General features: G+C 53.7%; 1 protein-coding gene and 1 long non-coding RNA gene across 4 annotated transcripts in view; one reads left to right on the top strand and one right to left on the bottom strand.

The window, feature by feature from the left end:
- LOC123579164 overlaps positions 1 to 4,425 on the bottom strand; it is a 10,598-nt gene extending 6,173 nt beyond the window's left edge. The window contains exon 1 of one of the 2 annotated variants that reach the window (XR_006702660.1): positions 4,014 to 4,425. This is a non-coding gene — a long non-coding RNA (uncharacterized LOC123579164). Of the gene's footprint in view, positions 1 to 3,725; positions 3,859 to 4,013 lie in introns of those variants that run through there. The other variant, XR_006702661.1, reaches the window with a different exon arrangement.
- Positions 4,426 to 5,994: 1,569 nt separating this feature from the next.
- IRX5 (iroquois homeobox 5) lies at positions 5,995 to 26,831 on the top strand. Of its 2 annotated transcripts, XM_045442783.1 has the most exons (4): positions 5,995 to 6,705; positions 7,770 to 8,175; positions 8,345 to 9,124; positions 26,717 to 26,831. In XM_045442783.1, the coding sequence occupies exons 1-4, from the start codon at positions 6,457 to 6,459 to the stop codon at positions 26,779 to 26,781; spliced, it is 1,500 nt and encodes a 499-aa protein (XP_045298739.1). In that variant the 5' UTR covers positions 5,995 to 6,456; the 3' UTR covers positions 26,782 to 26,831. The 2 variants fall into 2 exon arrangements, with proteins under 2 accessions (XP_045298739.1, XP_045298740.1); XM_045442784.1 differs by lacking the exon at positions 26,717 to 26,831 and having other exon boundaries at positions 5,998 to 6,705; positions 8,345 to 9,687.
- The last annotated feature ends 286 nt before the right edge of the window (positions 26,832 to 27,117 follow it).

Below are 27,117 nucleotides of genomic sequence, written 5' to 3' on the forward strand. Positions count from 1 at the left end.
ATAATCAAAAAACTCTAATTTGGCATAAACAGATCATTTCCTTTAAATAACGATTCCATTTCTATCAAATAGAAGCCCAGTCTTGACTTTCAAGAAAAGCACCGAGTTTATAAATTTCCCCATCCAATGACATCATTAAAAATAAATTACTCAGTGTATTTCCACGAACCAAACATTTTTCTATTTTACTGAATGTTTAATGCATTTAGTAAAATTTTAATAGTCAAAGGCCTCAAGTGACATTCTTTGTATTCTGACTTAGTTCCTATTACCAATATAAATACTTTGGTAAAACCAACACGGAGACTATTTTGGGTTTACTTCACGCACACACTGTGTTGCAGACATTCACTTGCAGATGAGCTTGGGGATATGTAAGGAAAAAATTCAGCCAACATTTGGAGGAAACCCATAGTTCAGAAGTCAACTTGGCTGAAAACATCCGAATGTATTAGGGAAGCATCATACTTATAACCTGCACACAAAAACGGAAATGATTCTGTTTAAGGAAACACAGCAGGCTAGTTAAATACTTTGGGGATATTAGGTATGAATACCTAATCTAATTTCCTCCAAGGTATCACTCCATATTATGCCAAATAAACAAATAAAGGCTGTATCAAGGTGTGGAATATCATTAGCCCGAGAAAAGGCTGGAAAAAATGAATTACGTAAATGACAACTGCAGGAGAAAATTACATTTCCTTCTCCTGAACAAATGTTAAGTGCATCCTTACTAATAAAGATTTAAACTCAAACTACATTAGAATATACTGGTTTTCAATTTTGAAGCATCTAAGTTAATTTGCCAAGCTAAACTGGTGCTTAGGTATACTCTAGCTATAAAAATTCTGCACATTTATGTGGAAATAAGTTAGAAGTATCACACTTCAGAATTGTGTTGTGACAGCAAACCACAGTCATTACTGAACAAGAAAAAAACAATTCCGGGATCGTACGTCTTCTTGGAGGTACGTCGGTGGCCTCTTTGAAGCATAATTATTCTCTACAAAACAGCTAATGATATACCAAAAAGGTGTTAGAAATAAAGGAGCCAATAAAATGCAGAAATTGTAGGGAAATACACACAGATAGTGAGCTATTAACACCACAAAAAAGGCCGTGCTATCTCAGAGTTGATTCGTATTTCTATTTTTAAAGGCCACGTTTAATTTAATTCACTTACGACTACATGATTGCATTTACTTGCATGCTATCAACTGACATTTTTCCTAAGGTTTCTATAATGCAAAAATATGTGAACACGTATTTGGTGTTGTTCATTACAACAGACAATAGGCAATTAGTTCACGATTGCACTTGATTTCTTTTAATACAGCATATAAAATTTGAAAAGAATACACAGATAACAGCACAGGGATGCTGATCTGAGCTGCCAGAACAAAAATCTTCAGGGGGAGACTTGGGGAATGAGGAAAGCAATTATGTCAAAATTAATGCTCTTGTTTTAGTTCTAGCAAACACATCTAAATAAGCCTTTCTCTGATTTTAGTTTACCATGTAATTCTAGCCAGCTAATTATCCTTGGAGTCACGAAGGAGCTGTGACTCCACCTGGCTTCTCCGATCATATGCCTCTGGCCTCCTCCACTGTCCTTGCCTCTTTCCACATTGAGTTTGAATATTAAAGAAAAACACTCACACATCTTACATACACACTGATGGACAGCCAGCTTCCAGGAAATCATGAGCTACAAAGGGGGGGGGGGGGCGGGGATCTTAATGCAATACTTATGTTAAAGGGTATTAGGTGCTGGGTAAGCCAAGGGTAATATAATCAGCAGCATCCGTCTTGCTAGTGTTTTTGCATTCAGAAATTGGAAGTAAAGGAGAGTAATATTATTTTAGTGGTCACCCAGGTTATGGTTCAGATCCTTAAGCTAATAAGAGGCTAAATGCACTATTTCCACTGGCTCATAATTCGAATTTGCAGACAACATTTTGGAAGAAACAAAACAGTTGTTTGTTTTTTTTTTTTTTTTCTATTTCTGGAAATTAAAAAAAAAAAAAAAGGCATTCCATAAACAACTAAGGTAAGTACTTGACAATATGAAGAGAGAAACTCTTTTACACCATTAAAACATTCTAGGAGACGGTTTTCCCCAAACATAAAGTGGCATGAATTTCTCATATATTTACAATTCAATTAGATTCTTGATTCTGCACATTAAGCGTGCCTCCATCTATAGATTGATTCTGCCCACTAATAAATGTGTGCTTCATACGAGGCTGTCCCATTTATGCTTTTCTTTCTAAATTAGTAACCATCACTCCACAAAGATGAAGCACAAAGAAAGCTGACAAAGGCACTGGCCAAAAAGCCACAAGTAGCATTGCCACATGCCAGAGCATATACACGAACCTACCCTTTCTCTCTGAAACTTCTGTTGCCAAAGTGCTCACAAAATCTGGAAGCTCAAAGACAGGTTTCAAGTGCAATTAAATTCTCCCAAAGCAAAACTGTACCAAAACATGCCGCCCTTCTTATGTCACCATTTTATAGACAACGTGTTCTCAGGATCTTAATGAAGATAACGATGCACACCTGTGTCAACATTCACTGGCAAGACAGCCTTATCAATCATAATCCTTTAAGTACACTCCAAAACAGCAAAGCGATATGACAGAAGCAATCTGTTGCCTTTCCTGGTGCCGGTGTTGTGTCTCTCCCCCACAAGAATGATGAGATCTTTAAAATACAGCAGACCTACTTTTAGGAGTCTTTAAAGTTTTAACTGTAAACAGCTATTACACCAAATAAACAGGAATAACCTCTTTTGCACTTGATTTGCACAACGACAACTGTAGAGCCGAAACTCGAAAAACAAGGTCTGTGGCCATGTCTTAGCAATACAATTGTGGATCTTATTTTAAAAGCTTTAAATGTTAAGAGTGAGGCATAACTGGATCCGTGCGGACACGACAAACCAATAAACCTTTAGGGAGGCTTAAGAGCAGAATTTCTTTTAAGTCCTACGTCAAAAAACAATCAGGGCATATCTACCCCTAGTGTGAGTTAAATGTTCAGGAAAGGTACAAACGCAAGAGTAATCCCCCACGCCCCGCCCCGTAAGAAAAAGAGTCATCTTGGTCATCTGAAATAAGAGGGAGATAGCTCCCACCTCTGCTGGGGGAGAAAGCTTCAGTGACCAGAGACTAGTGAAACTATAGCTAACGAGTAAGCAGGTTCCCAAACGGGAGAAGAAAGGGAAGGGAGAGGGGACCTTAACCGTCACCACGACCAAGATCAAAAGGTAAAAACCTCGTGTTTGTCAGCAAAAACGTGAAAACTTTCACATGAACTCCAAGAACACCCGCCAGATGCTATCTGAATCCCATCTGCCTGCTAATGATCAGTTCTTCCATTTCACGTATTAACACAAGTCTGAGACGCAGGGCCAGGCGGCTGTGGTCAGCCGAGCAGCAGAGCCATCAATGTGCAAATAAAGCAGAAAATAGAGACATCCTTAAAGAAATGAGTCTTAAATTTGACGCAGAGCGGAGGTGACAACCACAGCAACAGAACCATAAATTCCAAATGCTTCAAAATCTTTCAGGATTCTCTCCAGTCCTTGACACCAAAAACAAGACAGTAAAAGGAAAGGGGGGTGGGGGTGGGGGGGCGGATAGCCTAGCAGCCCAGAGTGGCAGAATGATGTAATGAGGTTGTCTGTGTGACAGACTCCGATTCTCGGTGGCACAAACCTCCACGGCTCCATTTCAGAAAACGGCATCCTGGACGAGAGCCGAGAAGGGTGAAGGGGCCGCGCGTGGGTGAAGGGGATACGCCCACGCGCGCCCGCCCGCGGACCGTGACCTCAGGAGAGGCCAGCCCGACACTCACCCGGCCCATGCCCGCCGGGGGCCCGGCGGCGCGCGGGGCGCCGCCGCGTCCATCCGGTCCACGAAGGGACGCGGACGCCGCTCGAGGGGCAGGAGTCCCGGCCGCGACCGGGGGCGGGCACTCGGCGGGATGGAGGACCCGGGACTCACCTCGCCTCCGCCGCGCGGGCGCGCGGGCCGCGGACGCTCCCTCGTGGCTGGCGCGAGCCCCCGGCGGGCGGCGCGCGCGGGCCGCTACCGACCGTTAGTTAGCGCGAGGGGCTGCGGCGGCGGCGGCGGCGGCGGCGGCGGCGGCGGCGGCGGGCGGAGCCGGGGGCGGGCGCTAAGGAGCACCAGAGCCGCGAGAGGCGGGAGCGAAGGGAGCGGGGCGGGGACGCTCCCCGCGACCACCCGGCCTAGTTGGAGCCCGAGAGGACAGCTCCCTTGCCTGCCCGCAAAGCCACCACTGGCCAGCTGCGCGCTCCCTCCCGATCGAGCGGGCCCGGCCGCTCGGCCTCAGTCTCAGCCGGCTCGCAGGCAACCGAGCCCGGCTGCGCCCGCCTCCGCCGCCGTCGGCTTCTCGTCTCCATGACAATAGGGAGCCGACGCCCCGCCCAACCCCACCCCCTCGGCGCTGTGACTCGGAGGGAAGCGGGACGGCGTCGCCGAGGGGAGGAGCCAATAGAGGCCAGCGTCCAATTAGGGATGGAGGCATGGAGGGATTGGGCGGGGCTGACCGAGAGATTCGCCGAATGTCCACTTGAGGGGCGGAGCCAGGGGGAGACCTGACGGAGGGGAGGAGTTAGCGCGCGTGCGTGAAGTCCAGCCTCCAAGTGTGTCCGAGGGTACAGAGTGGGTTAGTGTGCGGGGACTGAAGCTCCGGAAATAAAGTGTATCCTACTTGTGAAAGTCATAGCGGGAAGCTGTGTTGTTGTGCTTCGGATTGCGTGTGGCCCAATTTTATAAAAGGCCACGAAGTCCCTGATATACTGAGTTCCAGTGGGGTGCCCAACACTGTGCCTGCCCCTGTTTTGGTTCACCAGCGCCCCTGTCTGTCCCAGAGTTCGAGTGCGTCTGTGGCTTGTGGCGGCGCGGGGTGGAGAGACAGGCAGGGGGTCTGTTTTGTATTCTGTGTGGCCCGTCGTGGGCAAGAATTCTGCCTGTGACTCAGTTGTGTGTGTTTGTCTTGCCAGCGCCTCGCTGAACAAACAGGGGTTGGGTTGGGCAATGCGGAGCGTTTACAATGGAGCGTGGGCGGGTGCTAAAGTGCGTGCTAAGAGTAAGGGGACCCGCACAGTCCACCACCACCACCGGCCTGGCAGGGGGAGCTGCGGATGGAAAGCCGGGAGAAAGAGGCGGCCATTCATGGCCGGGGGCGGGAAGGGGTGTAGTGGGGTCCGGAGACCGACTCCGGTATAGCTGCTTCTCCGTCTGGCAGCTCTTGCCCACTACCTCTGCTGTAGAGAAAGGCTACCCCCGTCGTCCCGCCTCCCCCTTCCCTCGCCGTTTGGCAGGGAGTTAGTTGGTGTTAGGGAGGCCGGGCCGGAGACGTGCAGATGTCCAAGGCCTGTCTCTCGCCCACCTGCTGCTGCTGGCGGAAAGGGACAATCATCTCGCACTCCCTGCGCCCTGGACGCGGGCATCCCTCCGTCTCTCCCGGGGACCTCCATTTCAGGTCTCCAAACTCGCTCTCTGGTTCCCTGGCTGGGGGGAGAAGCCAGGGGAGAGTAGGCGGCGATCCGCCTCGGAACCCAGCTTCTTGGCGAACAAGAAATCCGCTAACTTCGCGGCTTACTGTGGCAAGCACAGAGCAAAGCGTTCGCCGGCTCGCCTTCCGCCGCCTGGTCGCCTTTTGTGCTTCGGGGCGGCCGGACTGGCCCACCGGGGCCCGCCTTGTGTCGGAACTGCCACTCCACCCCGACTTAGCAGGGAAGGAAAGTTGGAAGAGATCGGCGCGCCTGGGATGTGATTGTCATCCTGGGGCCGGCGCTCGAGAGTCTGAGAAAGAGAGAGAGAGAGAGGGAGAGAGACCCGGGAGAAGAGGGGGGAGAAAAAGAGGAGGGGGGAGAGGAGGGCCGCGGTGGAGAGGCGGGCGCGAGGGAGGGGCGAGGGGAGCGCCAGCGAGCGGGAGAGGGAGCCGGGGAGGAAGAGGGAGAGGGCGAGGCGCGCCTGGCGGCCGGGTTGGCTGCGGCCGCCCAGAGGTTCCTGCCAGTCCTCCCACCGACTACACCCCGGGAAGGAGGAGCTTCAGGCGCGCACAAGGCGTCAGAATCCTCAATTTCCAACTTAGCATCTTGGCAGGACCTTTGCGAAGCCAAAAGCAGAGCCCCCCAGTGCAAAGAGCGAGGGGGAAAAAGAGAAAGCAGCAAGGGAGGGCGGGGGGGAAACCCAGCCGGGGCGAGCGAGGCGCGCAGAGGAGCGGGCTCGGCAGTCGCAGCCGGAGGCGCGCGGGAAGCCAGCGAGGAGGCGCCGCGGGCCGGAGCCCGGGAGCCGGGGCCCGAGAAGCGGCAGCCGGGGGCAGCCGGAGGCCAGGTGCCCGCCCGCTCGCCCTCGCAGGGCGCCGCCCGGCTCGTTGGCGGCCGCGGCGCGGCGCGCCCCATGCCCGTGTGTGGCCATGTCCTACCCGCAGGGCTACTTGTACCAGCCGTCCGCCTCGCTGGCGCTCTACTCGTGCCCGGCGTACAGCACCAGCGTCATCTCGGGGCCCCGCACGGATGAGCTCGGCCGCTCGTCGTCGGGCTCCGCGTTCTCGCCCTACGCCGGCTCCACCGCCTTCACGGCGCCCTCGCCGGGCTACAACTCGCACCTCCAGTACGGTGCCGACCCCGCGGCAGCAGCCGCCGCCGCCTTCTCTTCGTACGTGGTGAGTGAGCGGGAGCCGCGGCGGGCAAGGGCAGCTGGGGCCGCGCGGGGCGGGCGGGGGCTGCGGGGGACACGGGCCTCGGCGCCACCGCGGACCGCCCCCGCCAAGCTTCGCGGCCCCTGCAAACTTGGGAGAGACTGTCTCGGTCGGCTTCGCCCGGGCCTCCGGCTCAGGAGTTGCTCGGAGAGCAGAGCCGCCTCCTGCTTGGGTCGCTGAGCTGGCGACGAGGGTTTTTCGGGGGAGAGGTCGCTGCAATTAAAGAGCAGCATTTGGTTCAAACGTGAGCTCCAGGCCGTCCTGCACATTTTATTTCATTCTGTGTTTTTGGTTTTGCCGTTTTGGAAAAGTAGTTCAAAAGAAATGGACCAGAAATCTGAGCAGAAGCGTGCTAAGTCTATGTAAATGTGTTTGGCCTCGCCTTTAATTAGTCCTCCAAAATGTTGCAAATCCGTAATCCTATCTTCGCAATCCGATTTGGAGGTATTAAATTTCTGAAAAGTCGGCCGAGCTGCGGTGCATCCGGGATTTTTCGGCCGGGTGCACTTTCTGGAAAAGCGCCGTGGCTTCGGTTTGGGGTAACATTTTCGGAGGGGTGGGAGTGCGGGTCAAGGCTTGGCTTTTCGTTTGCCTTTCTCTGTGGGGGTAAAAATGCCCTGACTTCCCGTGCTCTCCCTCTCTGCGCCTAACGCGCAGCCACCCGGGCACGAAGTGGGGAGTCGCCACTGCTGCCCAGGCCTCTGGGTGGAGGGCCTGGCCGCGGCGGCCGGCTCTGCGCCTGGGGGGCGGACTTGCCCCGGCAGACGGGGGCCTACAGGGTGCCACTGAGGCCAGGACGGCTTCAAGGGCTCCCTAAGGACCGGAGTCAGGAGTTGGCGCCCCCGCTGCCTTCCGAGGAGGAGAAGTTGCCCCTGGGTCTGAGCCCGGCAGCCCTACCCCAGGGAAAGCCCGGAGTTCGGGCCTCGCAGCTCGCGGACCCCTGGGCGCAGGGAGAGTGTGCTTCGGTCCTCTAGGTGGTACTGGGAACCAAGGCCCACTCTCACCTTCTCCCCGCCTGTTCCTCGCAGGGCTCTCCCTACGATCACACACCGGGCATGGCAGGCTCCTTGGGGTACCACCCATACGCGGCGCCGCTGGGCTCGTACCCGTACGGGGACCCCGCGTACCGGAAGAACGCCACGCGAGACGCCACCGCCACGCTCAAGGCCTGGCTGAACGAGCACCGCAAGAACCCCTACCCCACCAAGGGCGAGAAGATCATGCTGGCCATCATCACCAAGATGACCCTCACCCAGGTGTCCACCTGGTTCGCCAACGCGCGCCGGCGCCTCAAGAAGGAGAACAAGATGACGTGGACGCCGCGGAACCGCAGCGAGGACGAGGAGGAGGAGGAGAACATTGATCTGGAGAAGAACGACGAGGATGAGCCCCAGAAGCCGGAGGACAAGGGAGACTCCGAGGGCCCCGAAGCAGGTTGGTGGACGCGGGGAAGGATGTGCTGAGCTGGAGGAAGGAGGAAAGTGGGGGTGGGGGTGGGGGGGCTGGAGGTGGGGGGCAAGGGTCTCTCTAGCTTTGCGGCCGGGGACCTGGACCCCGCCGCTGGGCCTCCGCGCCCCTTGACGGCCTGGGGTTTCTCCCGCAGGAGGAGCGGAGCAGAAGGCGGCTTCGGGCTGCGAGCGGCTGCAGGGGCCGCCCACCCCCGCCGGCAAGGAGACTGAGGGCAGCCTCAGCGACTCGGATTTTAAGGAGCCGCCATCCGAGGGCCGTCTCGACGCCCTGCCTGGGCCCCCCCGCGCCGGCGGGCCCTCCCCGGCCGGGCCAGCGGCAGCGCGGCTGGCGGAGGACCCGGCCCCTCACTACCCCTCGGGCGCGCCGGCTCCGGGCCCGCACCCGGCCGCGGGAGAGCTGCCCCCCGGTCCCGGCGGGCCCTCGGTCATACACTCTCCGCCACCGCCGCCGCCGCAGGCGGTGCTCGCCAAGCCCAAACTGTGGTCTCTGGCAGAGATCGCCACATCCTCGGACAAGGTCAAGGACGGGGGCGGCGGAAGCGAAGCCTCCCCATGCCCACCGTGCCCCGGGCCGGTAGCGGGGCAAGCCTTAGGAGGCAGCCGCGCGTCGCCGGCCCCGGCGCCATCGCGCTCCCCCTCGGCGCAGTGTCCCTTTCCAGGCGGGACGGTGCTGTCCCGGCCTCTCTACTACACGGCGCCCTTCTATCCCGGCTACACGAACTATGGCTCCTTCGGACACCTTCACGGCCACCCAGGGCCAGGGCCCGGCCCCACAACCGGTCCGGGCTCGCATTTCAATGGATTAAACCAGACCGTGTTGAACCGAGCGGACGCTTTGGCTAAAGACCCGAAAATGTTGCGGAGCCAGTCCCAGCTAGATCTGTGCAAAGACTCTCCCTATGAATTGAAGAAAGGTATGTCCGACATTTAACGCGGGCTGCGTCGGTCCCGGACTTTCCTAATTTATTAAGAAACATGGCCTTGGCAGTTATTTTTTTCCATCACCAAGAGAGAGAAACAAAACTACCCCTCCTATTAAAAAGTTTATAGTTCTCGGAGATGGGTAACATAAAAATGTAAACATCTCCACACACAAAAATGTCTTAACCAACCGAAAAGAAAAATTTAAAAAGGATTTGTATTAAATCTTATTCTGTATATTTAATGTAGCATTTTTGTATTTAAATTGATAATTCAATATCTTTGAAGTAAATTATGAAATTAAGACACCTGTACAGGCATTTAATGTTTTTTTTTTGTAATATAAATATATACATTTGTGTTTCCCCCGAAACTGTTTCATAGTTTAAAAATACAAGTTTAATTTAATTTTTTACACCTATTGATTTTTCTGGATATGAGCTAAAGTATTATTACAGAAAGGAAACAGGTTATACTCTTAGATTTAAAAAGTAAAAGAAACTGCAGCCGCCTTTGTAAAATGCAAAATATTTAATTAAAAGAGATTTTAACATAATCAGAGCCACTCATTACTTTTTAGAAGCCTCAATAAACTGTCCATCGCCTTGGACAAAAGGTGGAGACTGCAACTTTCCCCCCCCCACCCCCCAAGTGGGCAATGAAAGGTTCCATAGAACTTCGGCGTGCCAGGGGGGAAACCGTAATTAGGCGGCAAGCCCCGGGGACCCTGGCCCTGAGGGGAATGCAGATTTGGATCTCTGATGCGGGCGGTTTGGGGGAGATTGGACCCTGGAGGAAGGAGGAGAGCGACCCAAGTGTGTGCCCAGAAGGGAGAAAGGATCGCAAAGCCTGCTAGAGACACGCACCATCCGAGGTCCGTCGCTTAACCTAATTACTTCCAATCAGTGTCGTGTTTTATGCAAAGCAATCAGCTGGTGAACTTTGCTAATGAGTTCGATTTTATGCCGGATTTAGCCCTTATTACTATTTCAAAGGTGCTATGGGCTAATGGCGGGAGGGGAGCGTAAGGGGATGCCAAGGAGAAGGCTTTCCCAAGTCACTCTTTTCCCTACCCCTTCAAGACTGGGCATTGATCTCTTCCTCGGATTTGATTAAATTAGTAAGTGTTCCAGCCGCGCCCGTGCGGGTGGGAGGCGGCCCCGTAGATCCCCGCGCAGCAGCGAGGCTGGGGCCGCGGGACCGTCTAGGGGACGGTTCCCCCCTTTCACAGGTAGGTGTCACACTTGTCCTGAATTACAAGCCTGCACTTTGCAGAGTCGGAGACTGGAAGAGAGTGGGCGGAGTGGGGGAGGGAGCACCGCAGTCGCTTGGGGGCAGTGAGGGGAGCCCCGAAGGGCCCGGAGGGCGTCCCTACTCCCCCCCCCCTCCCCCGCTCCCGCACGAGCCCCCTTTTTGGACGAGTGGCCTTCAAAAGTTCGAGGACACTTGCCTAGATAATGAGGCTGTTGTGGACTCGATCGGGCTTGTCGCGTTAGCACTTTTCCTGTCGCTGATTCAAGAGTCCGAGTAGCTACAAAAGTATTTCTGAGGTTTTATTTTCTCCTTTGAATCCCGCATATTTCATCTCAAAATGAAACATCAGGATGAGTCTCAATCCCAAATGAAGAAGAGCCATCGCCCTGTGCCCGAGGCCCGCCAACACTGTCGGTGTTATGGTCTCCGTTTTGCGCGGGAGAGTTGGAACCGCGGACGTGTTTTTACTTCGTGGGAAATTTTCGGTGGTCGGGGGAGGGGAGGGTTTATAGCAAAAACATACTCCAGCGAGGGGAATTAATTTGCTCTATTAAGCCCAAGCCTGAGTGTAGAGAGAATGTGTTTGCACATAACACCGGTTTAATTAGGCTAAATCAGAATGCACATATTTGCATTTCTGCTCAAGATTACTTGAACCCTGATTGTTGTTTTTTTTTAACACACCCCAAACTTTCACCAGAGTTTTAACTTTTGCTATGTTTTTTTGTTTTGTTTTGTTTTGTTTTTAACCTGTGACGGGGCTCCATTAGCTTATTCGAATTTAAAACAAGTTTGAAAACTGCCTTGTCCAGATGTTTTTGCAAACAGCGGTCGACTTAAGAGTTTAAATTAGTGAGAAGATTCACGCAGGGAAAGTGGTTTCAAAGCTGGAAGTGTGAATGATTAAATATGCATGAGACGATCGTATTTTATTTTGTCCCTTTAATTATAAATGATTTTTTTAAACAATCGAATTCCAGAGATGACTAGCCCCACGACCGCCACCCCCGCCCCCCTGCTCCCCAGCCCCCTCCACCCACCCCGCCGACAGCCCGGTTCACAATCAGCTTTTCCCCCCTGTTGAATATGCAGCCCCAGGAGCCACCTTGTCTTCTAAAAAAGTCAGAAGAATAGGCCAGTCCCCTTCTCTTAAGAGAGAGTTTAAGGACGACATCAACTCTGCGGGGTTTTGGAAGCGCTGGCCCTAAACCATGCCCAACGATTTTAAAAAGAAAATTACAGGCCTCCTTGTGTTCCCGGGAATATGCAAATGGCGCGGCGCGGGCCTCCCAAGTCTGATCGCGGAGGCTCGGGGCTGGGAGCCGAATGCCCGCGGGGCTGCCTGGGAACGGGAACCGCGCACCGTGGAGCCCGCGGCGTTTCTCCCCAACGAGGGGGCGGTGCGAGGAGCCTCCCGGCCGGGGAGCGAAGCCACCAGGGGCTGGAAGGCTGGTGCCCGAGTCGCTGCCCCCGGTCCGTATCCCTCCTGCCCTTGGCCTCTGCAGGGTCCACGGGTGTCTTTGCGCCCTTCATCTTGAATACAAGCCTCCAATGAAAGTCTGGGGTTTTCTCCTTGCACAGCTGGGTTTCGTGGCCAGTGGTTTTTCTGGTGTCCGGAGACTTTCCAGGGTGGGGGAGCCTGCCCGGCAGTCCGAGGTTTAGGTATTTAGGAGCTGTCTCCCGCGCTTAATCCCCGAAGTGATTTCGTGTCTTTACTGTCCCAAGTGCCTCCTCGAGCCCCCGCTTGGCCGTCTCAAAGGCACAGGGTCTTGGAGGCGCTGGGGCGAGGGGGGAATTTCCGGCGTTGCAGTGGGGTCGAGGTTTGTTCGCAGGCTTGGACTGGGGCGCGGAAGTTGCGCGAGGCCGCACCAAAGACACCTGGGCGCTGGGGCCGCGCGGGCGTTTGCCACCTGCGCGGGACTGCGCTGGTTCTGGCCCCCTCGAGGAGCGTTTAGCTTGGCACTTAGGGACTAGGAGGGCTGAACCCCAGGCAGCGAGGGCAGCGGGATCACCGCGTGGGGTCTAGGCAGTCAGCCCCCTGAAGCAGCGCCAAACCGGAACGAGCTGGGTCCCTTTCCTTACCCCTCTCTGGGGGCCAAATCAATTCATGGGACTTGGGGGTGGAAGAGACAACAGCCCAGTCAATCCCGGAGGGCGCATAAGCGCATCCTGAGGAGAGACCGCAGAAAGGGGACCTTCTTGCTTCCCTTCCTGCTCCTCGGCTGGGGGTGCTAGGGCCCGAAATGTTGTTCCCTGGCCTGGGTGTAGGGCCTGCGTCGAGGCCTTCTAGTTTGTAAGCTTTTCGGGGCCTGTCCTTCTGCGAGGGGTGCGCAACTCTTGGAGCCTGGAGGGTTGAGGGGAGGGTCGTACGTGCATTTTCAGAACCGGCCGTGCCTCCCAGCCCACTTGTCCCCCACAACTAGCTGCCAACGCCGGCAGAGGCAAGGAAGAGCGCTCTGCAAAGCGCCCAAAGTGAAAGGAATGTGATTGCGCTCCCGAGAGGGAGCCGGACGCGGATGCAGTTTAGGAAGGGCGCCGCCTACTGGTCCCCGGGCGCCACAAGGTTCACAGAGAGGAGGAGTTAAGCAAGACCCGGCTGTGCCCCCCACCCCCAGCAGGGTCTTAGCTCTGAACCCCAAGCGGGTCAAACTGAAACTGTTCCTCCACTCCACTCTCTGCGGCGCGGGTCCCACGACCCAGTTAGCATTGGAGATCTGGAGAGCAGGGCCCGCAACCAGAACACTTTTAACCCTCCAGATGCCCGCCACGGTTTGGGCACAGTCCCGGAAACCAGGCAGCAGGCAATTGAGAAATATGCCCACGGCTGAAACAAGTGTGCGGGTGGGGGCGGGGGGGTGCCGCAGCAGTGCGCGGCCCAGGCAGTGAGCCAGTGTCCCCGCTCCGCTTCAGGTGCGCCCTTCCGCTTCTGCGGGCCTTTCCACGTCGGGGCTCTGCACCCCACGCGGTTTTGTTTCACCTGCGTTTTGGCATACCTGGGGTCTACCCCGCAACCGCACCCCCCCCCAAAACCGTTTCTGCCCTTTGACCTGGGGGTTGGACATCCATACGAAAAGGAAAAACAAAACTACCTTCGCATTCTCAAAACCCTCCTATTTCGAAAGCATCTTTAATGAGGTCGGCGTGGCCAAGCAAGGCGTCCCCTGTCGCCCCTCCAGAAGCGCTAACCGGTGGTATTGACTGGTCTCATCCTGGTGCAGAGATCTTGGGGGAAAGCGGAGGCGCGTCCTCGGCCTGGCTCTTGGAATCCCTTTTCACTTCGGCCACCGAATAGGAAAATCGGGCCTGAGTGAGACCTTGCCACCTGCCCGCCTTCCAAACTGGCCAAAGCTGCGGGACCGTCCCTAGACCTACTCCGCAGGTCACCCGCCGGGACCAGGCCAGAGTTGGTCTCCTTTTCGTTTTCGTTTAAATGCGACTTGAGTCCAGGGCCCGAGGCGGGGCCCAGGTTGTGGCCTAACGGAGGATCGCCTCTGGGGAGGGGTTGGAGCTCTGGCTGCACCCCCTGCCCAGGCCGACCCCTTCGGACCTTGAGCGGGTCTCTGGCCTCCTGTCGGCCGCAGGCCCCAGCTCCGGGTCCCCAAGGCCGCCCTCCGGGCTGCGCTCGTTTCCCGCGCCCGGACGAGCCCAGCGCGCCCAGACGCCACTTTTCCCAGTGAAAGCTGCTTTTATTTGCTCCGAGCAAACCCCGGGCTCTCAGCGCTCCCGCCTGATGGATGCAAATGTAAATGTGCACTTATTTAATTGGATCAGGCCCCAAGATAAAAGAGATAAACGGCTCCCCGTTTGCTAACTTATTTTCCGAGGCATGCAGCGCCGCGGAGGGGAAGCTCATGAAGGAGCTCGGCGCTGCAGCTCTCCACGGTCATAGTGCGGCGGCCGGTAGGCTCCGCTTGGCCTGCGGCTCCTCGTCGACCTCCTTTCCACGGGCCCTGCCCGCCGGGCAGGGCGCCCGTGGGACCTTCTGTGCTCCAGGATCAGAAAGTGAGAAGGCGCGGCGCTGGCTTCGCGTTTCCAAACACCCCACTCCTCGCCACAATTTTCTCCGGCTCTTTCCCCTCTCCTCTCTTACCCTCCTCTCCGTGCTGGAGTCAAACCGGCCCGGCCCACTCGATAGAAAATCCTTTCTTGCTCTCCTCCCCTGGCGTTATCTTTCACTCCAGGAGGCGGTTTCGGAGAGAAAGACGCCAGGGCCACGCGAAAGGCTAGGCGCGCCCCACCCCCACCCCCGCCACCAGGGTCCGGCGGAGCCGCCCTTTATACAGAAGGACCCCCTTTTCTGTTCCCAGATGGCTCTCTTTTGGAGCCTGGAATTTCTTTCAGAATCGTCAGGAATGGATTGGAGCCATGGATTACCCCCGCCCGCCAATAACGTGCGCACGCAATACCCACAGCCCTTCAATAATTTCAAGGGGTCACGGGACCCCGACATCTAGACATTGGGGGGGCGGGGGGCGGGTGGGGGGGGAAAGGGCCGTTTGGCTCTCCCCTCCCCGGGGCTGGAGTTCGGAACTTCAGCGCCAGCGCATCCTCCTCAGCCATCCTTGGTTCGTTACCCAATTTGGGGCCTGGGATTTTTTCCCTCCGCCAAATTTCTCTTCTGTTCAGAAGGGCTGGGGAGGAGATCGAGGTGGCTGAGGACTGGAGGCCGGACGCCCCAGCCTGCGGTGCATGGTTGTAAAGGAGCCAGGGAAAGGGGCGCCCTAGTCGGAGACCTTCGCCAGGTAGTCCCCGGAGGCGAGGCTGGGCAGGGCTGGGAGGCCGAAGCAGGGGAGGCTGGCCGGGGCTGGGCCGGGTGAGGCTGGGCGGCCCGGCCGCGCCCCATCCCCGACGCGCTGATGGATTGGCTTGTCAGGAGGGCTCTGTGCGCGGAGCCCATCAGAAAGCACTTACCTCGCTATACTGAAATTACTGTCTTTTCAGGGGCTAATTTGTGTAACTCCCATGGAGGGGCTTGGAGGGGGTTTGATGAGGCATAAAATGATGATTAATGAATTTATTGGCCGCTGCTCATCAAACAAGGGCTGGAGAGCTCGCGTCCGCACTGGCGGCCTGGCGGCGGCGCTCGACACAGCTGGGGTTCGGCCTCGGGGCGCAGGTGGTGGAGGGGGGCGCTCAGCGCTGCAAGGGTTTCCCCGGGCGCCTGGCCCTGGCCCTGGGCGCCCTCCTTGACCTTAGCTGCTTTCTGCTGGCCAAGCCTGCATTCCAGGCGACTCCAGTCTTGCCACCATCGTCCCCAGCGGGCTTCTCAGGCCTTCGGGGGAGGCCCGGCTCCTGTGGATGCAGGCCCAGAGAGGGTGTCGTCGGCTTCTCCAGCCTCAGGCTCTTAATAGCTAGGAAGAGTGTGACCAGGGAGTCCCAGGCATCGTGGGGTTGGAGGGGTAGGCTGTTGCAGCTTCCTGGTTGGGTGCTTGGGCCTTAGTGGCTCAGTACTACCCTGCAACTTACTAAGTTGCATGTCTTAGATCAGATAACCTCTCTGAACCTCAGTGGCCTCATCCGTCAAAGGAGGCCTGCATCACCCCTGGTTTTGTGAGGATTCTAGTGAGTGGCACATAGATGTCCTTCAGTATGTCACCCCTCCCCCCCCCCCCCCCAGAGTCCGCTCTGCCTTTGGTTCCCCAGGACATCCTGCCCTGGGGAAATAGTGCAGGAGAGACCTTGGCATCGACCTCTTCAGTGGAATGCTTAGGTTAGCCTCCAGGTCAGTGTAGTTCTGCTTCAACTATTCTGTTCCCTTCCTCCGATGGATGCTAATTGAGCACCTACAATATTCCAGATGTCCCGTTCCAGGGGCTGATGATGCAGCTGTGAACAAAACAAAGCCCCTGCCGTCCTGGAGCGTAGACCCTGGAGGGGGAGACAGGAAGTGAACAAATGCCTGTGATGCTGGCTTCTGACAGTGTCCCGGTGATGAGCATTAGCAGAAAAATTAAGTAAGGGGAGGACACAGAAGAGAGTGTGCTCTCCTAGCGAGGGCAGTCTGGGAAGCCTCCTTTGCAAGGCATGCTTGAGCAGACACGGAAAGAGGTTGGGGCATAGGCCATGGCGATATTGGAGGGGGGGTGGGATTTCTAGGCAGAAGGGATATAGCAAGTGCAAAGATCCTGAGGCAGGAACAGGCCTGAGCCACAGCCAGGAGATCTTTGTGGGAGATGATGAAGCCCAGGCAAAGCCGGGTTCAGGTTATATGGGGCTTTATTGGTCCTGGTGAGATCTTTGGGTTAGAAGCAAGGTCCAGCGAGGGGGCTGCTGGAGAATCCAAGGGGAGGTAGCACTGTCATGGACCATGTTGGTAGCCAGAGAAGTGGGGAGAAGTGATCAGGTTTAGGCTATTTTTTGTAAGTAGAGTCAACAGGCTTTGCTGATGGACTGAAGGCGAGGGGTGGTGAGCAGAAGGGAGTTCTGGATGCCTCCAGAGATTTGGGCCTGAGCCCCCAGAAGCTTGGGGATGCCATTTGCTGAGACGTCGTATACAAGAGAGGAACAGGAATTTTTTTTTTTTTTTTTTTAGAGAGAGGGGGAAAGTGGACACTATTCGACCTGACTTCCAAGCGTTTTGACCCAAAAGAACGGCTCTAGGGGACAGTGGCAAAGTGCAGAGTCGAGGGCAAATCCTAAAATGGACAGACCCTCCTTCCAGAAAGCAGACACTTCCGAGTTCTCTGGCCACCACCTCTCCCCTTTTATTTCTGTCTTTTTTTTTTTTTTTTTTTTTTTTTAATCAGTGGAGACACTGAGGTTCGGAGAGTGAAAACAACTCGCCCAAGCTCACAAGGTGAGTTTCCAGGCAGCACCGAGCTGGAAATCCTGGTCGTTTCACATGTAGGCGGTGTTCTGTCGGTGCCTCGCCGGAGCTAAGTTCTCTGGGATATCTGTATTTTAACAGAGAACTGGAAACAAAATGCCTTAACAGAGAGGAATGAATTTATAATGGTGCAATCTCAGACACCGTGACAGGCTGTCAAGGGAGATATTTTTAGGCTGGGCCGGGAAACATCTTAGCCCTCCTCCGATGCTGCTGGAGGACGGCTGCCTCTTCAGGACTCCCTGTGTGAAGTAAGGATGAGGGAGAAGCTAGGCATGTGCTCTCTCTCCTAGACACTCAACGACAAGGAGGACCTAAGACTGCTGCCCCCCCCCCCCCCACCACCACCGAGGAAGGTTTTCTTCCCTAAATAATCGCTATCTGAAAAGATTTGTTCGTTTCCTCTGTTGGAAGTGACTCTGCCCGCCCACCCTTATCCAAATAATTCAAGCAAAAACGTATGTTCCCGTGCCCATAGGTTTACAGACCAGCTTCTATCAAATAGAGATTTTTGAGTGGGGGGCAAGGCCCTGAATCTCGTGGATCTTTCGCGCGTTCATTTTTGAATTCCTTCCTTCCTTCTCTCTTTCCTTATGTCTCAGCTTGACTGCCTCTTGTTTGTTTGTTTGTTTGTTTTCAATTCTTTTCTTGATTCCTTGTAGTAGATATATGGTCGTCAGCTGGGGCATTTTTTTTCTTTGTCTTTAAAACTACCAGTGGCTTTGTCCCCAAGGGAACCCACAGGCCCCTACGAACAGCGTCTTGCCATCTTTCAAGCAGAGTGAGACATCTGTTAGCCCTAGATTCCAAATACCCTCACAGTTCCATAGCATCCTAGACACCTTCCCAGCTAACTCGGTTTGACATCAGACTTACCACATAGTTGTCATTTCTGAGACTTTTTTTTTAGATCCCAAACCACGAGGTTTTTTTTTGTTTGTTTGCTAGTTTTGTTTGCTCTCTATTTGTATCCACCATCTAAATCCCAGCCCTGTGGTAATAGGTGACTCTTTCTCCAAATACTCATACGTGCAAAGACGTTCATTGGCCGTCGAGGACCGATTTTCCTGGATCACATAAAAGCGTGGATTAGTGGCAACTTGGAGAAAAGGGTTCATTTAGAATAAACACCACCTCTCTGCTCTCCTGAAGAGTGTGGTAGAAAGATCATTGGCCTGGTTTATTTTGGTCGGTGGAGTTGTTTTTCTCTCCAGATTTTTTTCCCCCTTCCTTTCTTTTTCCTTTTTAATTTTCCCTTCTAATCTGGTAAACACTTGACAGGTCCTAGACCAGGTGGAAGGGATGTCTGAGAAGGCTCCACAGGACTTGGGTCTGCAAGGAATGAGCCCTTGCTTTTGCCCAGTGCTCCTCAAAACCCTCGGTGCTCCCACCCTCCAGTCCTTGTCATAACCTCTGACACTTGCAGCTACTATGAATGTAATAACTTCCTTTGGGTTCTGTCTCCACTGACTTATTTTGAGAGGAATATTTATACCGCCGCTGTAATGGAAAAACAAGTATCATTTGCCATCGACAGAAGACAATTATAAAAAGCGAATTCATTCAATGAAGTCCTTGGTCCCTGGGCTTTGAAGGTGACCAGCATCTCTCAGGCTCTCGGGCTGCTCCCAGGGGCTCCCCCAACCCCACGCGACTCCTTTGCGGGCTGCCTTCAAAGTGATGTGGGCCACACGAGCGTCGCGTCGCCCTAACTAACGTCATTTCGTGTGGCCCCAGAGATGGGCTTACCGCCCTTTGGAAAATTCTAAGTGTTCATTTTATTTTATTTTATTTTATTTTTTCAACGTTTATTTATTTTGGGGACAGAGAGAGACAGAGCATGAACGGGGGAGGGGCAGAGAGAGAGGGAGACACAGAATCGGAAACAGGCTCCAGGCTCTGAGCCATCAGCCCAGAGCCCGACGCGGGGCTCGAACTCGCGGACCGCGAGATCGTGACCTGGCTGAAGTCGGACGCTCAACCGACTGCGCCACCCAGGCGCCCCCTAAGTGTTCATTTTATAGAATGGAGGCCCTGACTTGTTCAGCGTGCTCGAGCTCACGAAGCTGGTTGGTGACAGAACCAGGGATGGCTACCTCCCCGTGCCCACCCTGCTCCCCCCTCTCCCCCCTCTCCCTCCCCGTGCTCCTTTCTTAATAAATCCCTTGGGCTGCCATCCACATCTCTACACCTGCTTTGGAGGAGGCGAGACCAAAACCTGGAGGATGTTTGCAAACCTGCTGAACTGTTTCCTTCTAAGCCACCGGAACTGCAAGGCCTAAGCCCCTTTTCTCTTGAGCGTGGGTCACTCTTTTTGGGGGGGGGGGGTGAATGGCCAAGGCCAACAACCCACTATACCCCCCCATACCACCAAAGACTCTGGACTTTCTTTCCTTCTTCAGGGAAAGAAGAGGGGGCCGGGCCCTCCAGCTTTGAACAAAGTTGTGGGGGTCGGTGGACTTGAGGGGGGTAGATGCTGCCCCTCTTTGACAGGTTCCTGCCCCTAGCCGTCCCAACGTGCCCTTTTTCTCCAGCTGCTCTCAAGTGGGAGGCTCCCATCCCACTGTCCTCTTTCCTGAAGCCACCCACGGTGACACACGGTAACCCCGTGTACTGCTGCTAAGCGGGGGACTGTTGGGACCTCGCTGTACTGTCACTCAAAGGCGAGGCTCCCCACCACATTTTGCCCCTCCCCCTTTTTCTCCCGGTGTGGGGGGAGGACCCTCAGCACAGCTTGCTCACCGGGTCGACCCTCCCCTCTCCCCTTCCCTCCTTGGAAGGACTTACCCAACACACCTCTCTTTCCTCTTATGCCCTCCCTCCCCAGGTCCAATAGATCGTTCCAGGGGATCTCATTCAACCGCCTCCTGTCTACTGCTCTGGTCTGAGCCTTCATCATCTGTTGCAGGGACTATCACATATGATCCCACCTCCCCTGCCCCGGCCCCAGTCCCCTTTATAGCACCCACCTAGAGCCTAAAGCCTCGTGTGTCCAGAGTATTCCATGTTAGTGGAAATGAAAACAGATGAGTGGATCCCATGCCCACGCGCTGGTTTGCACTTTCCCACACACGTGGGAATTTGGAAACAGCTCTGGGGCCAGACAGATGTGAGTTCAGATCCCGGCGGCGCTCCGTTACCGTGAGCGTGTCGGCGAGCCGGATTAAACGGCTGAGAAATCTACACAGCGAGGCTCAGGAGGCGCGGTGGTGATTGAACGGGTGGGCTCCGGGGCCAGCCTGCCTGGCCTCCGTCGCCTTCCGTGCCGTTTGCCTGCTGTGCAGCCCTGTGAAATGTCCTGAACCTCTCTGAAATTCAGTGCCGTCGCCTCGAAAACAGGGATAACAACAGATCTACCTCAGAGGCGACGGTTAAATGAGATCATGTGAGCCAAGCTCACCGAAGCACATGGTTGACGCTCCATGAACGTAACCTTCACCTCACACTACTCAATAAATATGGTGTCTTTTAATGGCAAGCGACTCCACCTGGGAATTTCTAAAATCGCGGGGTGTGGTTTTCCCACGGCTTAACTGCTTCCCCTCTTTTTGCTGCCCAGCAATGGTTAAGACGTCTAGAGTTAAGCAGGAAAAAGAAAAAAAAAAAAAAACCACCTTATTTTAAGAATCGCTCCTCGGAACATTATTTCATTACTTAAACTTTCTGCTGACTCATCTCGTCTTTGGTAACTGAGTCTTTCTTTACCAATAACCTTAATTACATCAATCACTCATTCCAAAAACCGCTGAGTAATGAAAAACTCCTAGAGGTGACACTGGACCTCTGTCACACAAGCAGAGGCTTGCGGAGGGGGAACCGGTTTTCCTTCCATTTTCTTTCTTTCTTTCTTTCTTTCTTTCTTTCTTTCTTTCTTTCCTTCTTTTATTTATTTTTATTTTTTTATTTTTTTCTCTCTGTAAACTTCCTTCCTTTTTTTTTTTTTTAAATTTTTTTTTTCAACGTTTATTTATTTTTGGGACAGAGAGAGACAGAGCATGAACGGGGGAGGGGCAGAGAGAGAGGGAGACACAGAATCGGAAACGGGCTCCAGGCTCTGAGCCATCAGCCCAGAGCCTGACGCGGGGCTCGAACTCACGGACCGCGAGATCGGACCGCGAGATCGTGACCTGGCTGAAGTCGGACGCCCAACCGACTGCGCCGCCCAGGCGCCCCCCTTCCTTTTTTTTTTTTTTTATAGCAATCAGTACTTCAAAGAGAGAAAGCATATTTAGCTTTCGTGATTCACTCTCTGTCCATCTATCTCCCCATCCATTTATAATTAGCAATCTCCACGGCAGGAAGAATGACAACTCATAGCTTCTTGAATGGAATGGAATGGAATGCGTTTCATCTTCTGACATTTTTTTTTTTTTTTTTTTAAGTCGTAAGGCCCTGTGCCCCTACCTTGCAGGGCAAGGGCTATAAAATACATGATGTTTGAGATTTTGACACCAACTCTTTTGCTGAAAGCCGCTAATCACATGGTTGAGAGGCTAACACATTCCCTAAACAATTATTGTGTTATCAACAATAATAGCTACCTTACTGAGCTCCTAGTGTACGCCAGTTATTATGCTAAAGGTTTTACATACGTGATCTCGGGGGAGCCTCATCAAACCTATGGAATGGGTACTATTATTATCCCCATTTTACAGATGAAGACACTAAGGCACTGAAAGGTTTATTTGCCTGAGCAGGTGTCAAAGTGCGATTACGAGCCCCCAGGAGTGCCTGACCCTTATTTTCCGTGGCTAGGTGGAACCAGGAGGGAGTGGAGATGGAAACGGAGGGGGGGGGAGTGGAGATGGAACCGGGAGGGAATTGTTGGCTGCTTTTTTGCTGCTTTAGGCAGTAGATGTTTTCCCGGCTATCCACGGCTCACTTCTGTGGGTACAAGAAGACACCTGCTCATCGCTAAACTTGAAATGTTGTCTGCTGCTGCAGGGAAGCAGTGACCCTTAATTTGATGAGGGTAGCAGGATGCCAGTCGGGGGGGGGGGTAGGGGACTTCACACAAAATCCTGTCCCAAAATGCACGCTCTTCCTTTCTCGTTCCCCTGCACACCGTGTGCTCTCCCTCCTGGACTGCGACGTCTAGTAGGTCTCTCTGTCTCCAGTCTTTCCCCACATCTGCATACTCTTCCCTTCTTAGCCAAGACACCGTAGCCAGGGGAGCTACAGAAGGTTGTAGAGCAGGAGAGCGACTTCAAAAGTCTCATCTCCTCTCTGTCATTTGGGACTCTTCATCAGTCTGAACCCTCTCTTCTGTGTGGGCTCCGTCTCCCAAGACCCATCACGAGTACCCTGTGCCGTGGTCCCACTGGCTAAATGAACCCTCACTTCCCCCAAGCCCTTTTCCTGGGCTGGTTTCTTTGGCTCAGAACAATCCATCCCGGTCACCTGCCGAAATCCACTCATGCTTCAGAGATTGAGCTCCAGGGCTTCTAGAAGCTTCTGGGCTCTCTCAGTGGCTCCAGCCCATACTGCTGTCTCTCCACGTGAGGCTGTTGCTGAGGAAGAGACAGCAGAGCATATTGGCTCTGGGCTTAGAGAAGGCTGGGTTGGCCTCCCACCTCTGCCACGCCCTAGCTGTGTGACCTTGGGCAAAGGTCTTAACTTCTCAGAGCCTGAGTTGCCCCACAGTAAAGTAATGATGATGGTATCTGTGTCCCGGAAGGAGTCCGGCTGGAATAAGTGGGAGCCTGTCTGCAGGGTGTTTCAGGAAGTCACTCATTCTAAAATTTTTTTTTTTCAACGTTTATTTATTTTTGGGACAGAGAGAGACAGAGCATGAACGGGGGAGGGGCAGAGAGAGAGGGAGACACAGAATCGGAAACAGGCTCCAGGCTCTGAGCCATCAGCCCAGAGCCCGACGCGGGGCTCGAACTCACGGACCGCGAGATCGTGACCTGGGTGAAGTCGGACGCCTAACCGACTGCGCCACCCCGGCGCCCCAGGAAGTCACTCATTCTAGCACTGCCTATGAGACCGATATGTTCGTGAGTCACCTACGCAGTCCCAGTCTGTCGAAATGGAAACAACATGATTCCAGAAAGCCCACACTTCTGTGAGCTTTGAGCTGGCTTTTCATCTTGCACGTATGCTTCCGTAAACACGGAGTGGGTCTAGTCTCTCATGGTCTATTTGTCTTTTTTTTTTTATTTTTTTTTTTAACGTGTATTTATTTTTGAGACAGAGACGGAGCATGAACGGGGGAGGGCCAGAGAGAGAGGGAGACACAGAATCCGAAACGGGCTCCAGGCTCCGAGCGGTCAGCCCAGAGCCCGACGTGGGGCTCGAACTCACGGACCGCGAGGTCATGACCTGAGCCGAAGTCGGCCGCTTAACCGACTGAGCCACCCAGGCGCCCCTCGTGGTCTATTTGTCTTAAGCAAGTACTGTACCCTTGGTCTTACTATGGCTTTGCAGTGTGTCTTAGGACGGTCCCGACTCTGGGTTTTTCCTTTTTTGAAACCATCTGACGTAGCTATTTGGGGCCATTTGTTCTTCAACAGAGGTTTTAAGATGAATTTGTCAAGTGTTTAAATCATTTATCCTCGTACCCTTTCCATACAATACTGTACGGGGCGCAGAGGCTTAGCTTCAGGGTTATGGGCTTCAGGTTATGAGCGGGCAAGTGAGATGCTGGGAATACAGACCGAGAAAGCAATAAAGTGCACACCAGAGTTCCATCAGGATCTCTATATATCAGACCCCCTGGTAATCTGTTCTGAGGCCAGCCTGAGGGCTCAGGTGCCTTACCTTGGGTGGAAGGCACCTGGTGTCTCTGAGGCAGGGCCCAGAGCTGGCTGCGTGACGGCTTGGGAAGTCCAGCGTCCCCGTATCCAGTGAGAGAGGTTTCCTCACTTTGATCAGGGTTCCCTGAAGGCCCCTGGCCCAGTCCTGAGTCCGGAGCACGTCGTGATTAAGAACGCGCGCCTGGGAACCAGGCCGCCTGGGTTCCAGTCCTCTGTGTTTACCTCCCACCTGCCCCACCCGCGTAAATGGCACCACCATCTAGAAAGCGGTGACGCAGCCTCAGCTTTTTCCCAACTTCTCCAAATTGTCACCTCCAGTTAGCAAACCTGGATTCAGATTTGGGATTCCACATCTCCGGTTGTTTCCTTGAATCTCTACTTCCCTTCATTTCTGCCACCAGCGCTGTGGTCCAGGCCACTGATCACTGCCACCTCCCAAAGGCCCCCCGGCTCTCGTCCTGGTCCTGCAGTTAGTTGATTTTCCCCCACTGAAGATAGATTGCATATGGGATGATATAATTCCCCACCTAAAATATTTAGTGGCTCTCTATGGGCCTCACACGAGGCTCAAACTCCTAAGTACGACGCTCCTTCAGACTTTATACTCTAAACCTGTAAAACTGTTTTCCATTTCTATGCCCTGTTTGGCCACTGGCCCTTTGCACATGCTGTTCCTTCTGCCTGGCGTGCCCACATCCTCACTCTGTCCCCACCTTTCTATAGTCAATCCCTATGTAGAAAAAGGTCTGTGCTTGAAGCTCTCCCCTCCCTCAGCACTCTGGCTCTCTCTGTGCTCAAGGCATATGGTAAGGGTCAGCAAAATATACTAGCTGTGTGACCTTGAGTATGAAATTCATTTCTACAGGTCAGTTTGTCCATCTGTAAAAGGGACGCAATCAGTGATAAGTCCATTGCAGGTGGACACTATTTATTTCTAATTTGTTAATTTTTTTAAAAGTTTATTTATTTATGTTGAGAGAGAGAGAGAGACAGGGAGGGAGAGGGAGAGAGAGAGAATCCTAAGCAGGCTCTGTGCTGTCAGTGAGAGCCCGATGTGGGGCTCGAACTCACGAACTGTGAGATCACGACCTGAGCCGAAACCAAGAGTCAGTCGCTTAACCAATTGAGCCACCTAGATGCTCCTATTGCTTTTGTAAAGTCAAGTCTATTCCCAATGTGTGGCTCGAACTCACTACCCTGAGATCCAGAGCCCCACACACCCTACTGGCTGAGCCAGCCGGGTGCCCTTGGGTGGACACTTTAAAAGTCAATGTATGATTCATTATCTCGTAGGATTTGGGGGGGGAAATGAAGGACACCATTGCAGGCAAATTTCATAGATCAGTGAAGGAATAAACAGAGGCACGAGGGTCAGCTGTAGCCTTAAGGAATTGTCAGTGAGATCAGGCTCATGCCTCCATAGCTGACAGCTCCTTGAGGGCCATTTCCTTCCTTCTTTTTTCCTGAAGGAACCCCAACTTTGCTTGGGGGTGGCAATGTGCCCCGCCTTAGGGGATGTGCTATTTATGACTAGGCCGGTTGCGGTCATGTCATCTCATTCCCCTTTCCTAGATGCTTACTTTCCCAGCATCCCTCGCGGCTAGGTGCCCACGTGACTAGTTCTGGCCAATGAGACATGAGGAGAAATCTAATCTTTCTGAATCTCCATCTCTTCTAAAATGAGGAGGTGGGATCAAAAAGCAGTGATGTTTCATCTCCTCTCCTCCCCCGCTTTGAAGCAGAAGCCCTCTTATTTTGGCTCTAAACACAGTTTTAGGTGGAATCCTAATGTCTATAGCAAATAAAGCACAATTGCTTGGATTGAAAGGGAAATGAACAGAGGGCAGGAACCCCATCCCAGCCTTCATAGGCAGTGCGTGAAGCACGTCTACAAAACATTTGGAAAACCACCGGGTGGGGGCATCTCCACATCCTGCAGTGGGCGCGTATTGTTTCATTTGTTTATGTCTTGGAACACCCATTCTAGCCCAGCATCCTGAGTTTTCCTCAAGAACCACCCCACCCCCCCCTCCTCGGTCCATACAATTCTGATGAAGTGAATCCGAGTCTCGTTCCCGGGCTGGCCATAGGATGTGGGTCATTCCAAACATTCCATCCCCCGGGATACAGTGACTGGTTCAGCTGTGTGCCCATGAGCCGGTGTGGTCCAATGAGATTGAGGCCTAGGATTAAATACTAAAATGGAAGCGAGGCACAAGCTCTCTTTTCCCATTGGACTTGCACCCTGGTGCCATGAAACCCGAGAATAGAGCCCACGAGGAAGGGAACGGAGCTGGGAGATGGAAAGCGAACAGACGTTAGAGACGGTGAACCCCTGGATTAAGCTTTGCCTGAAGGCAAACAGACCTACCGCTGGATTTGGGGGTCTGTGACTTAAATTCCCTCCTATGTAGTTTGAATTTCACCTTCAGTGCCACCCAAAGGAGTGGCCATGTGGGACCCAACAACGCAACCCAACTAGCACACATCTTTTCCAGACTCAGACTCCCGGCAACCCTGAGAGCTACCCTTCAGAGGAGGCTGTTCACAGACTCTCCAGTTTTCCTCCTGGGCAGGCGGTAGGATGGCGCTCGTTCCGGGCATTCTGAGCGAGGGGTGGCGCAAGACTGCCTTGGCCAACGAAACGTGCAGAGAAGCGAGGCGTCTCACTCCTAGGTGGGGTTCCTTAAAAGTCAGTGCATGATTTACCATTCTCTCTCTCTTTCCTTCCCATGATGACGTCCCAGACGGCGGAGGCTCCATCAGCCTGGGTCCCAGACCGAGGACAGTGTGGAGCAGAGAGCCCTGCTGACCCTCGATGGATCTGTACCGTGAGCAAGAAATAAACCTTTGTTGATTCCACCCGTTGAGATTTGGGGGCCGTTTGTTGTAACGGCGCACCTTAGCGTATCCCAGCCAGCATACTCGGAACTATTCTCCTTCTCTTCCCCCTTCTTCCCCGCCCAGCTCCCTCCTTCTTTCTCTCTCCCTTCCACTGCTGCCCTGCTCTGCCCGGCAGTCTTACATAACTCTATTTCTTAACTTATCTTCTGTCAACAGACCTGTAAAGGTTTCCATGATTGTTCATCTACTGCCTTCCCGGTGACATCCAAGTGGACGTTGGCGGGAGATAACCAGCCTGCCCCAA

This window comes from Leopardus geoffroyi, chromosome E2 (assembly GCF_018350155.1).
Source record: "Leopardus geoffroyi isolate Oge1 chromosome E2, O.geoffroyi_Oge1_pat1.0, whole genome shotgun sequence".
In the NCBI taxonomy this organism is placed as follows: domain Eukaryota; kingdom Metazoa; phylum Chordata; class Mammalia; order Carnivora; family Felidae; genus Leopardus; species Leopardus geoffroyi.

Excerpts from the sequence above, each read along its gene's own strand:
- IRX5 (XM_045442783.1), top strand. The coding sequence starts at position 6,457 with ATGTCCTACCCGCAGGGCTACTTGTACCAGCCGTCCGCCTCGCTGGCG. Across the intron at positions 6,706-7,769 it reads CCGCCTTCTCTTCGTACGTG|GGCTCTCCCTACGATCACAC; the intron begins GTGAGTGAGCGG and ends TGTTCCTCGCAG. Across the intron at positions 9,125-26,716 it reads TCCCTATGAATTGAAGAAAG|ACGGCGGAGGCTCCATCAGC; the intron begins GTATGTCCGACA and ends ATGACGTCCCAG.